Raw genomic sequence first — 17,842 nt, 5'->3', positions numbered from 1 at the left:
GGAATCAAGGCTACAGTTACTTGCAACATACCTCTGTTGGCGTCTGCTGTGACTTTTTTTCTGATTTTGGTAGGTCTTTGCTTCCTCTCCTCTTCAGTGATTGCTGCAATTACAACAAAAGGACATGCACTGAATTTTTCTAAAGGTACACTAAAGATGTATATAAATTGTATATAATTAATTTTAAAAGAGAGCAAATCAAATGCAACTATAAAGGAATTAATTTCTTGTAATTTTTGAGATACTAAATACAGAGGAAAGATGCCATAGCCCAAGAATGAAACAGCAATGGCACACAAATAAGGTTTTAGTTTAATCAGTCTTACCTTTTTTATTCAACACATTTTGAGACTCGTGCATTATGAATGCTTAACAAACGACAAGAGTGGTAAGAAAACAGGCATCCCAAGTGGTAACTGTCAGATGGGAAAGCTGAGACAAGCAGTGAAACCCAGCTCCCCCATTTGATATTAACCCTGGTGGGGCCAGGGCACTTAAAAAAGCCTTCATATTAGACAGCTACACTAAACAGTGTCACTGAGATCTGTAGCTGACTCCAGTGTGCATCTACAAGCACACCTTCTCTGTGTCCCCCCCTCAGGCTTCAACCTTGCAGTGCACTGCAGTCACACTTCCTTAAGTGTACACTAGGGACAAACTCACACATAGCTCTGGTCACTATGTTTGTTCTGTTTCCAGATCATATTCAAGTAAATGCCATTTAAAACTGCTTGGACTACAAAATTCTAAAGAGAAACAAATCATACCAGCTCAAGGACAGAAATACACAACGCACACAAACACAGGTCTGCCCCACCATATGAGTGAGATTCTTTGGTGTCCTCTCATCTGCTATGTAGCCCAAGAGAGTAAAAAAGAAACTCCCGCTTTTAGAGCAGGATGCACTGGGATTGAAGCCAGCTAGTGTATCCAGCAAAAATCTTGTAGCTGCTGACAGCAGAAAACTTGGTTATGGAAAAGCAGCAAAAGTGGAAAACAATTGCCACCATCCCATTGGCAACACTCAATACTGATCATCAGGAAAACACAAATGAGAGGATATGTTAATACATAACGCCCCACTTGCAGCTGTTCCCAGTTTTTGTGTTCCCCAGGTAAACTGTAGCCCCCAAGGCAGGACAGTGATAACCAATACCATCTCCTTCTGAGACTGTGCTCTGGTAGAAACATCCTGTGAGAAACATACTCTTCCCTGCACCAGCGAGGGCAGAATCCATCTCCATCTAAAAGCTGTCCAGTTCCACAGACTGAGAATTAAAATATGTTCATAATTCTCAAGAAACAGAGTATAGTGGGTGACTATGCTGCACATAACAATCCTGTGCACTATTTGCCTGCTGGTACTAATCATCCTCTTTCTTCTGCAGATCAACTCTATTAAAAATTCCTATACTCGTGGACTGCTCACTAAAAAGGAAAAGTTAATGCCACAGAAAGACTCACATGTAAATCAAATTTTTACGTCTCTTGCGGAAATAGTGAATGCTCTCAGTAGACCAAACAATAAAACAAATCAAAGATCATAGCTAGATAGCTGTAAAACAAAGGCTTCTAATGGAATCCAGAAAAGACATGAAAATAGTTCAATTAACTCATTTATCCCTTTCAGTATAAACCCAGCAAATTTGGAATCCAGTCTATAAACAAAATGGTTCTTTTCCAGAGTCACCCACAACTTATCCTGTTGTAGAAATGGTACATGCATTTTTGAAGGGGTTGTTTTGTTGTTTTCTTTTAGAATTGGCAAGTTTATGAAGCCCTAAACTTCCAAAGGAGTAGGTTCCTCCTCTGTGTTACCATTAACTACTGTGTATCACCACTTTGAAAAAACCCTTTTCAAATCAGTTTACACTGCAAACTTTTCCTTGCCCTGTATTTAAGCCAATATCATCATGACAATAATAATATCAAATAAATAAATAAATAAGCTATAGCTAAACTATATTTCTGCTCTATTACCTAAATGCCTTTTGCTCACCCTGTTGAGCTCAGCATCTCTCCAGAAATAATGAAGTTCTGGAATGCTGGGATGAAACTTCTTTTGTACCCTATGACTTTTCAGAAGATAAGAGATAAGAAAAAGTACTTTTATAGGTATAATGTGCAACACAACCCCCTTGTTGTTCTCCTTTCTTGCTCTATTTTTTTGTAGTAGTCAGGATAGCAACATTCAAATTACAACAGTAGTTGTGGCTATGTAATGATTAAGCACTACTTTCTGTTCTGCTCTATTTGAATTACAACTAACTCTCCAGAGCTTGTATTGTTCACCAACAAAATCCCAGCATTCACCAAAAATTTTATAGCAGAAAGCAATGAAGAACATGCACAATTCAATTAGCAGGATGATGTGGGTAAGCAGATTAGGCCCAGCTGGAATTGGTGTGATCTCTTTTCATATGAAAAACACCATGAAACAATTTCTGATCACTATGATCTCACACATTTCAGCTGACAGAAAATATCCTCACAATCACAGTGTCCTACAACATCACATCAGGGTACTGAGGCAATGGCAATATCACACTAAACAAAGAATGCCACATATCAAGAAGTATATTCTGCTATAAATATTAAATTTTCGCTATAAATACTAAATTTTTTGAGCCTTTCTTCCAGATGTGCATTTCACAATTTACAGTAGCTACTCTTTCTATCAGTTCTCTCAAGCCTTGTACTACTGAAGTCTTCCAGTTCGATTTTCAACATGAAAAAAATTATTGATGCTAATGAGATAAGCAATGAAATTCATCACAGCAAAATGGAAAAAAGAAAAAAAAATGTTCAAACTAACATATGGCAGAATGAAAAAATAGCAACTCAGAACTCCTGCATGCAAATCTTCATACTAAACTGAGACTGGACATTACTAAAATTGTCTGCACATTGCTTGTCACTAAAAGCCACCTCTTCTTTCTCAACTGTAGCAAAAAATCTGCCCTTCATATGCTAGAATTGTTGTTGTGAAGGAGAGTTTGTGGGCTCAGATAATTTTTTTTCCATATAATTAATAAAATCCTATTCAGAAGTGTCCACAGCCAAGATAAGACTGCAGATGATGTTTGTATTAGAGGCAAACCAGATCACACGCAAAGGACAATTCTGCTGTGGTGCTCAGCAGCATCAATTCTCCAGTGACCTTCACTGGAGTTTATCCAATGTCTTGCTGGATATGCTAAGCACTTCTCAAGATGGCATAATCCTTCTCTTGCCAGCCCTAAATTGCAAGCCAAATGTGCAGCCCTAACATCACCTGTCATGCTCCCTGCTTCTCAGGTGGAAAGAGACCTGAAATCTACTCTGAGAATAACACAATATGGAGATAATTTCATCACACTCTTAGTAGTAAAGCTATAAAATGAACTCAAATTCTTCCTGCCTTATTCTAAGCTACAATAAATATTTCAAAAATTAATAAAGAATCCTTAAGTAAAACCTACCAAGATTTTTTAAGATGCTTAGGTTTGATTTTTTCAAGCCTGATCTAGGGGTATATAATCTAAAAGTCACAGTAGGCAACCACGGGAGGAATTCCTGACACATCAAGGGATTTATGCATGCACTGAGTCCCCAAACAGCCTTTATCCCTCCTCACAGAACAAGGCAAAGGGTGTGCAGCTCCTTGAATTTCCACAGCTACCACAAACCTTCTCATCTGCACAAAACTGTGCTGTACTTGGCTATGGTAAGCTGACTCCCAACTGCTGTGACACACCTGCAGTGCTTTTGAAAATCAGAGTAAACCCAACACTTTACAGTCTTGAAAAGTCGATGGATATTGAACAATTTTTGGGCTGCATAAACTTGCCTCTTTGTGGCACAGAGTGACTATGACCAGGGAAATGTAAATTTGCCCTAAGCCTCTCTCTGCACTTTCCCTTTAATCAATATGGCTGTGTAACCCATGGAGCTGGATCAAATCAGACACCAAACTGATTTTTCAGTTTTCTGCCACTGGGTCTAAGGTAATAAAAACTAAATTGACACTCTCTTTGTTGGCAAATTGAAAATTTATATTCTCCAAAAACAACAACAAAAAATCTTTGTTTTTAAAATGTCCTCCTTATTCTACAAGTCTTAGTGCAATTTGCCAGCAATTTGCCAGCTCAAGGCTCTGGTTTTGTCTGTCATTAGCACAAGCACACAGAATGATACTTTACTCCTTCCACCACTATTCAAGAGCAGAAGTCTTGAATATTTCTGTACTCTACTTGCTAGCAAAATTAAACCACAAATGAAAAAGCAGAGGATAACTGAAATGCAAAAAGCACAGCCTACCTGTCCACAAAGCAAGCACTAAGCATATCCCTATTAGCTGTACCAGCACTCTCTTCATATTTAAACTGGCTTGTTTCAAAAACACTGCTGAGGACCAATACAAAATGAAAAATATATTTACTACTTCACTAGAGAAAGAAAAATAGTTCTCATATAGTTGAATGACTCCATACTGTAGAAAAGAGAAGCTCACCTCCAATATTTGTATTATTTCATTTGCATTTATTTAGGAGTTATCTCAGTTATCACTTTCAGATCCTTTACATTATTTATTTATCAATTAAATAAGAAAAAATACAAAAGAAGGGAAAAATATATGTAATATTTGCACCTTATCTAGAGAAATGTTTTGCAGTTTGAACTAAAACCATATTGTTAGAGCATATCATAATAACTATTATAGTATAACTAGGTAGAAGAATTCTTTGCAGTGCATAACTGAAGCAGCATATTTATGCTTCCATGACATTTGCTTCCTTCTTTTCCTTAGTCAAAAAAATAACATCACATGAAAGCCACCTTTTCAAAGCTCTCAGTACATCCTGGTCAAAGGGCCATCCAAACTGATACTTTGCTTTCTGTGATTACACACTCCTTCATCCACCAGGATATCACAAAACAGTGAAAGCAATTTCTCTGAGGAGGAAGAGGTCTTCTGCCATTTGAACCTTTCAAAGCATGGAAGAGCTAGACATGGTTATTTCCCCAAGGCTATCCAGCTAGGCTTTGTTATGGATGCAGAAATCACAATCATCTTACACTTGGCTCCCTAATCCTGAAATGCAAAAGAAGATCTCAGAACATCATGAATATTTTGAAGCACAAGTGCAGGAATAAGTTATTGTGCTGCATACTGATGACAGTTACACTTTTCCTCGGGCTACCTAAGTTGTTGTTTATTTGCCAGTTCTGCAATTTATTGTTGTTTATTTGCCAGCTCTATCTATTCTGAGAGAAGAGATTCAGTCTTTTTGACAGGGTTTGCACAAAGCCTAGTACAATGCACTGCTCCAGCCTTTATCTGGGACTGACAGCACGACAGACAGCACATCAACATAGTTAAAACCACTACCACGTAACAACAGCAATATTCACAGGCACAGATATGTGTATGGCAATTATAAATTAAATACATAAGAGATTTCATCAAATGTAGAGTGTTTTTTCTCACACCTAGTACCACATGCATTGTTTTTCAGTCTTCTTAGAAGGATATCTCAGAAGAGATTCCAAATAGATTTTCATGAGAACAGGAAAGTGCCAGCAACCAGATGAGGTTCATTGCCTTGGTTACACAAATGCATATATATTAACCAAAGTGTAGTTACACTATCCCAACAGAAAAGATTTGTGTCAAAAATGAAAAGTAGTGAGAAGGAAAATAAGAATGATTCTGCATGTAGTGTGTACCTCTACACTGCTCACTGGAAATATATAGAGAAGGCAGTTCTGCAAAATTGTGGGATGATCACACATGTCCATTGGTGTCCATGCTCATTTGATACTCAAGAGTTGCATTAAATGCACAGACAACAATTACAGTCCCTCACCTGGATTCACAGGGCAGGACAGCATCAAGCACAGGCACATCCAGGTGCATCTGTAGGCGCACAGCAGAGAAAGGAGCTTTGAAGCTCACCCTCTTAGACTGTGCCCTTCTGACAACTTCCACTTACAGGAACATCTCACCAAAAAATCAGATTTTAGAGTTCATTTGAAAGGATGCAAAAATTGAAGATGAATTCCTCTGTTACTCTTGGTCTCTTCTTTCGTCTGTGTTTACTTGGGGAAGTGCTTTTGTAAAGCTAATTCTTTGTAAATTGGCTTAAAAGTATTTTCTGTAATACAACATATGGGCAAGTTTCAAAGGTGTTAGGAAAGTTTGGTCATTGAAAACAGAGGATCAGACTGCAGTGCTCTGAAGTTATGCCAGTGTGATCCAGCCACAAACTAAACACATTTTGATGAGCAGCTCATGTAAAGAAGGTACCCTAGAAAAAATAAACCATGGAGACTAAGAGCTGAAATGGAAGGAAGGTGTTTTATAAGTTTGGGCGGCCCCACACCTGCTTTTCTCACTCTGGTACCAATCTGATTTGAGATAACCTAAACCTGCATCCCATACTTTTCCTGGTATTTCAAGAATGGATGGAGATGAGGGGAAGGAGGACCTTGCAGCCCTGGCTAGAGCAGAGTGTCCAGCTCCCTCACTAACTTCTAGAAACTGTAAGACCTGACACTTGATCCCCATGTCCTGCCCTCCTAAACAATGACTCTTCCCCCTAACTGAAACTTGCTCTGGTTCTTATGGGAAATGCTTACTCCCAGAAAGGGAATGGGCTGTGACTCAGGCTGACTTAAAACCTTCATGTAGAGGTTGACCTAAAACTATTATTTAAATGTTCCCTTTGCTAGAAATGTGAAAATCTCATTTTGAAAAGAAGCTTGACAGTCTTCCACTCATTATAAATATTTGATCACTGGAATGTATTTTTAATTAGCTATCATGAACAAATATTTGACTCTTCAGCATTTATCATAAATGTCACTGAACCAGCAAATCACCTGCAAATTAATACCACAGCAGCCCTAATGGGGTCATGCAAGAATCAATTCTAGGTCCTACTCTAATTAACATTTTTTCTCACTAACTGGAAAGAAGGCCTATAAAATAACATTGGATAAAGACTGCAGGGTAAAGGCTGGAGAAACACTAAATATTGAAAAGGAAGGTCACTGATACAAACCTTTATGCAATCTAATAAAATCTGTTTTAATATGACTAAATATGAAGATACAGATGTAAGAACAAGGAATAAAAGTTACGCTAAGACAACAGGAGAACTGCCTAGAGAATAGAGAAGATCTTTTGAAAAGCCACATCTCTGAAAAAAACCTGTAGGCTCATAGAAAATAATCAGCTGAAATTATATTGAGGTGTAATTTTGTGACCAAAAGGTTTACTAATGTGGGATGTAGGTATCAAAACTGGGGTTTGCTGTGCAGTAACTAGAAAGGGTTTGCTTCTCCACAGAATCAAACCAGCCTCAGGCAAGTGAAAAAATTCACTTCCAAGTAGTGTCTACCTTTCTCCTTTGAGAGAGGTCAAATTCCTAACCTAGGTTAAATGCTTAGTTTTCACACGGGTAAATGATATCCACCTTAAGCATGAAGATTTTACGCAAAGAAAAAAACAAACACCAAAACATTGATGCCAGACTCTTGAATTTAGCAAGGCAGAAAGAAAGTTTTTCCTGCCTGGTAACTGAGTTTCAGCAAATTCAGATGAGAAGGGAGGTGCAAATTTTTACCTGTTCCTGGGACAGTTCACAAAGAGCTGTGGTAGACTGTTCTCAGCTGTTAATTTTTAGCACAGACCGGAACCCTTTTCTGAAAAATAGGCATCAGCTTGAATAAAATATCTGGGGTATTTTATGACCTGTGTTATTCAGAAGACCAGACTGGTTTACTGTTTAAGACAGTTCTGTCCTCATAACTTCTGAACACATGAAACTTGACCAAAATTTAGAAACTGAGCAACAATACTCCTGGAAGCCCATCACAAGAAAAATAAACCTCTGCATGTATTTATATGTATCAGCAAGGCAATATTCCATTTCAAAAGTCGTTCTGGAGGACTGTTACTGGTGCTTCTAATTAATCATTTAATCAAAGATTTAAACTACTAGCATCTGTAAATTTAAAATAATTTAGACCAGCCTGTAATTTAAAAGACTGCTGATAATCAGGGCAGTTGGATGCCATCATCTGTCATGCTTTGCAGGGAGGTAAAGTCCTCTCATTACAGACAACACTGATGGAAACAGATTTATGGCAAAGACCTTCTAAGTGCAAGTACTCATCTGTCACCTCAGCAAAGGGCTTTGCTGTTATCCTAACCTGGATTCATTGCTAAGCTAAGCCAAAGTCAATTAAAACAATCATGCAATCAGGATCAAGCAAAGCAAAACAGACTTGATACCTGCAGGTTTTATTCTACACATCTTGATCTATGCAGTTGTTAATACTAGCAATGAGGGGGAAAGGGGGGAAATCACACATATATCAAAAAATCTAAGCAGAAACAAAGACTTCAAAAAAGCACACCTGCACATCTAAGAGGTAAATCCATTCCCTTTTACTTCAAAATAAGAAATGCAATACTTGGAACTCTTAGCTATGGAACATTATCAAAATCTGAATTTTTCTAATGTCAGAAGGTTGCATTTCTTGATACTATGAACACTGAAGTAAGTGAAAAGAAACCCAAAAAACCCAAAACATCAAAAGCCTGGTGCTCTTGCTCCTGGCTAGCATTAATTCCACATGATTCAGAAGAGCTGCTGAGCTGATCCCAGAACCCAGCACACCTATAGCTGGGTGTTCCCCCTGTCAAGTGACACATATTATATAGCTATATATAATAGCTATAAATGTGTGTGAATGGGAGGGTCTAAAAGATGATAGGGTATGAAAGAAGAGGGTCAGAACATGCCATTCTGCTCCTTGAAGTGTCATATTCTTCCAGGGCAGTTCAGAGGTAAAGCACAGCCAGCACACTGCCAGTTTATGACGAATCAGCTGGCTGCCTTGAACAATGGCACACAGAAGCCATTTGCAGGGCAGTGTTCCCCACCACTGAACGTGTACAACACCTCCCTTGTCTCACTTTGTTCTTCCTCCCTCGCTCCTGCACTGCACGTGAGCTATGTGCCTGATGGAGAGCTCAGTGCTGTGCACACAGACACACACGTGCACAGCTGCATGACACAGAGCACAAGCAGAGGCACAAACCTCTGTGCAATATCAGTGTCACTGGGAACATGCCCTTCTTGGTAGCATGTAGCTGCCTCAGATCTCCTGCTCATTTGCTGTGTTTTCCCTTGGGAAAAAAGTCTGCTTGGACAGACCCTGAGCTCTCCTGTTTAGCAGAAGTAACCTGGAAACCATTTCCTTTCTCCCTATCCAGAAGTGACCTTCCCTACCCCTCGTATGCTCCACTGCAAAATGGGAAAATAGATTCTGCTTGTTACTAACAAGAACAGATCAGAACAGTGGAGGCTGAAAGAGACCTCTGTTATGACCAGCCCCCACAACTGGCCTCAGCAAAGCACCCTGGTGCCTCCACAAATGGACAAATGTTTTGAGTCATTACTCATTTAATAGTCCAGTCTCTCACAACCTCTGAAGATCTAGTCCAGTGCCCCCTGCTCAGAGCACAGACAGCTGAAGCAGGCTTCTCAGGGCCATGTCCTGTGTGGTCTTGAATTTCTCCAGAGGTGGAATCTCCTTCCTCTATAGGCAATGAGTTCAGTGTTTGAGCACCTTCACACTGAAGTTTGTTCTTGTCCTGTCACTGAACACCACTGAAAAGAGTCTACCTCCTTCTTCTTTCCATCCTATCAGATATTTCATAGAAACACAGATCTGGGGGCCTCCCCAGATACCCTGCCCCCAGGCCCAGGAGCTCCATTTCAGCTGAGCCCATGCTTCAGGTCCTGCTTGAGCTGTGTGAGATGCAGTGAGTCTGTCATTAGCTCACCACAGTTGCTCCTGTCACTGGTCATGGACTTTGTTGATACACCTGTGCACTGGTTTTCCAGCTGAACCTTAGACCTGATTCATCACCTTGAACCTGACTCATAATCTGGACTTCATAAGTTTTCATTTCTAAGTGGACTGCAGGCAAACACAAATGACATTATAAAGCACTGGCAGCAAAACATTAAGTTGGGCTGATTTTTGGGGGGATTGAGTGGGCGTGAGGGCAGGGAAAAGGACATGGGAAGATAGTTTTAAAGGAGAAGGACCAAACTCCATCAAAAGGCTGGAGTATCACACCACATCTTTTGCATCCTACTATGCGCCATTAGGATACTAATTAACAAACAGTATCACTTTTCCTTCAGGCACTGCATACAAGTCACAGCAGCATACAAAGGTATGCTTGCTTCACTAGGCTTTTCTGATTCTTAACATACTGGGTAATTTATGCCAGCCACCTAAATTCTCAGAACCATCATTCTGAAAAAAGTGACGAACAATTACTACTGAATAGTAAATTTAGAAATTCTTGTGATAGCTTTATTGTACATGTCTCTGCTGTCCATGTTCCATTTGAGGTCGTGCCAAGTTGTTTCACCTGGTTTTACACTGGAAACTGCACTGAGGTCACACCCTGAGGGCCCGTGACACGTTCCAGAACAGCCATCTGTACTGTGACAGGACAAGGTTCCCTTCCTTACACCAACAGCTGAGTTCAGCCAAGATGCAGAGCAGCACGAACCTCCATGGTGCTACTTCCTATTTATTCTCCTAAAGCCAGAACAAACTACCTACAGCTGTGAGGATCTCCCAAACTCGTGTCAGGAGCATCTGAAAGATGCATTGGGAAATTCCATGTACAGAATCACTGAAAAATCTATCAGTCTGCAGAGTTCTCTGGAGGTTTTTGAAACTGTAGATTTGCTAGAACATCCGGAGGATGTTAAGACAGAAATATCTTTCATAAGGGGTTTCTGAAAAGCTCAGTTTAATATGTGAGATAGCCCTGAAACCAGCAATGACTACATACACTAAAACAATAACAGAACTATGGCAATTTCTTTTTCAATCTAAAACAAGCTCATATTTGACCTGTATCAGCACATTGCAAATACTCTGTTATTTCAGCTGTTTCTTTGAAGGGACAGGTGCACTTAAGCAGGACTAAATACAGTGGTACAAGGGACAGAAAGCATGTATACCTATTACTCATCAAAGCCTTGGAGGGCCTTCCAGTAATATGATGACATTTGGTGTACATTGATTCCATACAAAAACATGTATCTAGAACTCTGGTTCAGCACCTAGAAAATGTCTGTTCTGCCTCTATAAGGCCTTCCAAGTAATAGAAAGCAATTTTGACAAGTCATATGGATTTCCTCTAAATCTAGATAATCCTGGCCTACATGTATTTTCCCGTTCATTTTTTTGTACCAGCACAAAGATACTAAATTTGTCCTCTATATCATGCAATCTCTTTCTTTAAGATCTAAAGTAATCATACATAATGTCTTATAGCAAGAAAAAATTTTCCACCTGCCAAAAATGAAAAAAAAGAGCAAAAATAAAATGTGAGGTGGAATTTGAAAAGCACAACATATTACTAAACAAAAGACAAAAAACAAAAACAAACAAACAAACAAAAACAAACAACAAAGCCAACTTAGGCAAAACAACAACTAAAGAACCAGGGTAGATTATATGCTGTCTCTGATACTGTGAAAAGTAACATAATAGAGCTATTTAAGAGTCCCCTAAACAAGGGAGCTCATTTTTACACTTCTGAGTGACCTGGCAACTTTTTGTTTCAATTGGGCAGTCCAGTTGGTACCCTTATGTCTCAATTGTATATAGGGACACTTGAATCTCCATTTGAGTAAAGAAATACTGAAATTGAGAAGTACAAAAATATATTTTTTTTCTGTGACTGAGGACCATTAGAGAGCCTTCTAATATTTTATTTCCCAGACTTTTCTCCATTTGTTAATGTGGTATCATATTTTGACAGCCTTAGTGAAGTCAGTAGTGAGGCTGCCTACTCAGCAAAGAGATAAAGAAGGTTTTCTTTCTCCTTTATATCTTGAGGAAGTCATACTATAAAATCTGTACTAAGAGAAATACATCTTTTACTGCCTGCTCTATGGTGAGTTCATGCTTACAAACCATTTTCTCTGATAACCAGATACCACCTACCACCCAATCCACAGCTCCCACCCTGTCCATTACTTCCACGGACAACTGGGCATGGCAAGTGATTGCCCCTTGCCAAGTAATTCCCAGCAGGACGAAATCACATGGCAGCAACAGACTGGACTTGCTGTTCTGCATCTCGTTTGCCATCTCATCTGGCTCCACACCAAGTCACAGAACCTTTGCCTGGTTTTTGCACTAATAAATGAAATGGTCAGAGACTGTTCTCAGGACCCAATGCCAACTGGCTCTTCACAATTCAGTCTCCTTTCAGCTCTGATGACAATACAGCTGAACTTCCCTACAGCTTCCTTTCAAACAAACAGGAGCACATCCAAATTGTCAATCAGTAACAAGCTCTGACCCAGGCTAGACCCCAAGTCGTGCCCAAGCACTGAAGCAGTAGCAGCTGACCCAGGTCAAAACCATCTAAGGGACATGTTAGCAACTGCTTGTTCAGTGTGTGGGCCCTTCCTAGCCTGATTTACTTTACATATATAGTTTTTGACTGCTGGAAGCAATTTTGTAGCAAAAAACAACTTTGAAAAGAATTATCCAAGAAAAAAAAAAAAAAAAGGGTTTCAGGTGCTTGAGACCATAATGTTTGGACTAATGTCCTTTCTGTAAAATATAGCTTGTATGTTTTTGGAAGCTCAGGTTTTATTCTATGCTTCCATTTCAGTTAGGTTTTTTGTGGGTTTTTTTAAGATGGTTATTACTGTTTTTTTTTTTTCCTTTAAAATACACCTTACTGCAAAGAGACTCTAATTTTACCTGGAGACTGTATATAATATCAGTAACTCCTTTGACAAAAGAGCTTACAAATAAATCTAAGGCTGCTGCTATCTACCACAGAGATGAAGGAAAATAAAATAAGATTCTGAAACAAGGAAAGAATTCTCACGTTCCCATGAAATCAGAGTAGCAGCATTATGTTTACAGATTCAAAAGAACTGATCAGTCTTTATTTTGTGATGGCTAAATTAGTTTCTGTTTTAAATCTATTCCAGATATACTCTTTTTTACAACAGCTGCCACTCCTTCATTATTACTTCCTAATCAGCCATCAATCCTGCCACTTCTTTTACACATCTTAATCAATTTTCAGAATAGAAATTCACAAAGCAGCACACCAACTTCAATGACTAAAAATATCCTTCCAGGCATCTTTACCCACAAAATCTCTCCAAAATAATATGTTTATGGAGCTTTATTCCTTTGAAATAATTCCCTATTTACTACATATGTTTTGGAATACATTATTATTGACCATCAGGCTGTTTATATTCAATTTTGAGTAACTCTCTTGAAGCAAATGGCTCATGTGAATTGCTGATGGCTGATAGATAATTAAAATCTAATTTTACAAAGTTTAAGCATCAGCTGCATCTCAAATGCACTTTTTTTTCCCTGCTCATGGCATGACATTTTCAGAGAATTACTACAACAGATTCTGTTACAGAGATTAATTTCTTACTCCATTATGATTCTTTTCTCATATTCAAAGAACAAAACCGAAGCAAACTCTGCTTATCCCAGTCCCTGTGAAGTCACAGTGTGCTCTGAGCAAGTGTGTCAGAATCACACCCTCACAGGTTATGAATAGCATCCCTGCTGAGTACTGTTTTTAAAGGATCAAAATACTTGGGCAAGACACCAAAGGTAACAGAATACCATACAAGCAATTCTGACTGAGGGTTACACATCTGCTGGGATGGGGTGCTTAGAAATCACTGAGCTGTGCTTGGAGATAGAGGACTTATTCTCTTTTTTCTGTACAAACCCAGGCAGACATTTGTTTCTCATCTTTTTGAAAAGTCTTATAAGTACCCTGTTGTTCTTTTCATCAAAACTAGTTGCCTTTATTTGAGACAACAAACCAAAATTCCAGATCACAGAAACCCTCTGCTTAAAGGTACTGTTGGTAAAAGTGTTGCTGATAGACTTAGTATTGGATACTCCAAAAGACACAGGAAGGAACTGGTCTTGTGAGAGCCCTATTAAATCCTCCCCTGCTGCCATCTGGTGCCAGGAGCAAGTAAATTACTGTAACTCTCCAAAGAGTTCCACTTGCTGCACTGAGCCTGTGAGGATGAGCAGCTACAGCAGCCTCTCATCTCACTCTGCTTAACCTTGCTCCCTCCATTACCAGCTGTTTGAAATGAGGCTCTAACTCTGAGGAAAAATGAAAATATGAGGTGCAATTATGATGTGCTTGGGAGACAGCATGATGGAGGAGACTTAAACTTTCTCTTTCAAGTATCAATCTCCAGTGATTCATATGCATGCAGCACAGGCAACAAACAGAAGCTAGAAATCCATGAACATCCACATAGTTATGACCTCACTGGAATCACAGAGACCAGTCAGGATAGCTCACATGCCTGGAGTGCAGCAATGGATTGATGAAAACTCTAAAGGTGAGGAAGAAGGGTTTGGCTCCACACAAAAGAGCAGTTCAATTGCATTTGGTGCTGTCCTGTGGCAGGTGATGATGGGCCAGCTGTGAGCTACAGGCAACAATCAGAGGACAGAGGAGCATCATCTGAAGTGTCTCCTGATCATCTGATGCACAAGGGAAAATAGATGAAGCATTTTCAGACAACTAACAGTCACATGATTTCTGCAATGGATTGAAGACAATTTTTGCCACAGGTGATGAATAAGTCAGCTGTAGCAATTACTTTGATGGACCTCTTGCAAACAAGGAATCAGAGGTTTAATGGTCAGTGGCAGCACTGGCAGCACTGCTGTGAGATGGTGAAGTTTAAGGTCCTGAGAGAAGGGATCAAGACGAGTACCAGGCAAGGAAGTTCTGAAACCATCCAAATATGTAATGTTACTGTTGGATATGGCTGCCTTGCCTGTTGGAAATGCTGCAAACCACCACTCTTTATGAGACTTGGTTCCAATTTCTTGCAACCTCATTACATTTTAAGCATTGCAGATTTTCCACACCAAGCATCTGTCCTGGGATAAGTTACCAACACTGCTAATATTTTGGGAAATTTAAGCAAATTATTCAGCTCTTTTTAAGATGACAATATTCTTGTTTGCTTATAGTAAATTATCCTAGCAACTGTTCTCTTGAGACATCCCAGTATGTCCGTGTTCCAGACCATTTTTGTGTTTATATACAATGTATACCTCATACTTTCCTAACTCATCAAAAGGATGACATAACCTTTTAGAAATTTTCCATTCCTATACATTACCAGGTAATTATTCATTGGAGCTTACCAGTTTGAATTGCTGAAAATTCAGTATTTATAAATTACCTTACCCTCTCCCACTGCCAGCTATCAATCTGCACGTTTTCTCCAGCTGACAGATTATGTTCCAACTCCAGGGCCAGAAGGCAAAGCCAACTAGTCCTGCAATTGTTGTTCCATGAGGGCCTGGATAAAGCTGAAGCCAGGCATTAGAACCAGAAACCTTCATTCAGGTGCTCACAGAGATACAATTCCTGTTTCCTAGCACAGAGAGTGATCCTCCACTGCTCTCAGATCAGATGCAAAAATGATGAGCTAAGGCTTGGAAACAAGGAAAGGAACAGAACAAACCAAGGAAGCTGACAGATTTGCATGAGGGGGCAGAGGAACCAGGGAAAAAGTAAAAATTTCACAGCAGACTGAAGTTGTAGCTAAGAAATGGGGATAATATATTTAAATCAGAATAAAAGCAAAATTAACTAGAAAATTCTTGAAATCCAGAAAGAAGATTGGACACTCATGAAGAGTTGGAAGGATGCAGGGAAGGAAGGAATGGTGGGAGAGAAGGACAAGACTGGGACTTAGAAATCAGAAGACAGCACAACAGCTACTACTATCAGACATAAAAGAAAAAGAGAAAAAGAAAAGGAGAAAGTGAAAGAGAAAAAAGAAAAGAAAAAGAAAAAGAAAAAGAAAAAGAAAAAGAAAAAGAAAAAGAAAAAGAAAAAGAAAAAGAAAAAGAAAAAGAAAAAGAAAAAGAAAAAGAAAAAGAAAAAGAAAAAGAAAAAAGAAAAAGAAAAAAGAAAAAAAGAGACACAGGATCAAGACTGAGTGAAAGAATCTGGAGAATGTGAGACTTTGTGAGTTATAGAGGAAAGACTTGAAATAAGTGGTTGTGGTTAAATGGCAGGAGAAGGGGCTTAAAGAAAGAAAGGGTTATGAGAAAGAAGAGATACTGGATTTTCATCCTAGAAAAGCAAGGCAAGCCAGTATTGTTGATCAAGGGGACAGGGACAGCATCTTACCAGATCTTTTGCAATGTGTGTTTGTTGGTTTGAGGTGTTTTTTTGGTTGTTTTGGGTTTTTTGGGGTTTTTTGTTTGTTTGTTTGTTTTTGGGTTTGTTTGTTTTTGGTTTTGGGTTTTTGTTTGTTTGTTTTTTGTTTTTTTGGTTTTTTTTTTCTTTTGCAGGGGTGGCGGGGTCAAATTTGGAGTTGTTTGGGGGTTTTTTACAGCAGCTTTTTTAGTGAAATTTCCAGCTATCCTTCTGATGTCTATGCAGTCTGAACACTCAAAGGTGTATAAAGAGCTAATCTGTGCTTAAACAGGGCAGGCAAAGGTTGCAAGAGTAAGCAGAACAGTGCAATTATGTTCCTTTGGTCCCACAGCAGGTTAATGTCAAAATAAGGAACAGAATTCAGATTCTTCCTCCAAGCTCCAGTGCCCAGTTCCCCAGATCCTGTTGCCTCCTTCCATTTCCATGCAGCGTATGAACCAGATTGACAAGACAGGCACCACTACAGCAAAATAGACTCCGCTGCCTGCAGTCTGAACTGAAGGCACAAAAGACATCTCTGGTTCAGTGCCATGGTTATCACAGGTTCTGTATCTGAACTAAAAGTCTGTGCTCAGAAAAAGAAAATGGTGGCTTGACAACACCACCCTAAAGCAGCTGTAAGAACTGAGCTGCCTTGCATCTGCCCAGCTTGGAGCAGTAGCAGAGCAATCCACACCCATCCAGAGAGACACATTGTGGGGGTACCAGTTGTTGGTTTCTCTGGGTCTGGATTGAAGGCACTTGAGATATTATTTCAACTTTGGACTCAAGTGTTTATTATTTCTTATCAGTAAAATAGTCTCACTACTGTGAGTTTGGCAGCTTTTCATTAGAAGGCACAAAATGGCTAACAATCTCTTATTACAAGGTCTTTTAAGACTAGACTATCCAATTAAGACCTAGATTATTTTCCCTTTTTAACCCAATAACTGATCCCAAAGAGCCTGCTATTGGACTTTTCTGCCCAATTAAAAAATGCAACCCAAACCCATGAAGAAGAAGGAAGAAGCATGAAGAAGAAACTCAGGATGACACCCGGTGCCCTCCATCTTGCTTCCATCCACAACATACTAAAAATCCCAAAACCTAAATTTCTCACCTAAGGGATGCACCTACACTATTCTCTGTAATCTATTTCACACTTTTGTGGATTCTAGTCTATCTTGAAGTCTAGGAAACTTTCTCCATGAAAGAGGGTCAAAGTCAGTGCTCCCCTGGGGGTCAGGGCACCCCAGGGCAGAGAGAGAAATATTCCCAGTGCTCTGGGTTTCCACAACCCATGTCCCCAAAAAAACACTGTGCTTCTTGCCATTGCATGTCTGCATTGCAACCAGGATTTGTAGAGCCCAGGGTCCAGTACAACAACCATATTTTCCCCCTATTTCATTTGTTTCACAACAAACCACTAAACGTCAGGTAACTGGGTGTTTGCTACATAGCTACAGCAAACAAATTGATTTTTAGTTCATGATAACAGAAAGATCTACAAGCATTATCTAGGCTTTACTTGTTAACAACAAATTAATGAAAGTTAATTAATTA

The 17,842-nt window shown here is 39.3% G+C and overlaps 1 protein-coding gene across 4 annotated transcripts in view; it reads right to left on the bottom strand.

Moving 5' to 3' along the window:
* The window catches only part of MTCL3 (MTCL family member 3), a 38,544-nt gene that overhangs the window by 10,134 nt on the left and 10,568 nt on the right, over positions 1-17,842 (bottom strand). For all 4 annotated transcript variants that reach the window (XR_010783374.1, XR_010783375.1, XM_066547041.1 and 1 more), the window contains exon 5: positions 32-103. Coding sequence is in view for 2 of the 4 variants with exons in the window: in XM_066547041.1 (XP_066403138.1) it covers positions 32-103 (72 nt within the window). In the remaining 2 variants the exon portion in view is untranslated. The remainder of the gene's footprint in view (positions 1-31; positions 104-17,842) is intronic.

Source organism: Molothrus aeneus, chromosome 3, assembly GCF_037042795.1.
Source record: "Molothrus aeneus isolate 106 chromosome 3, BPBGC_Maene_1.0, whole genome shotgun sequence".
Classification (NCBI taxonomy): Eukaryota; Metazoa; Chordata; class Aves; order Passeriformes; family Icteridae; genus Molothrus; species Molothrus aeneus.
This window is presented reverse-complemented; position numbering and strand designations above follow the sequence as displayed.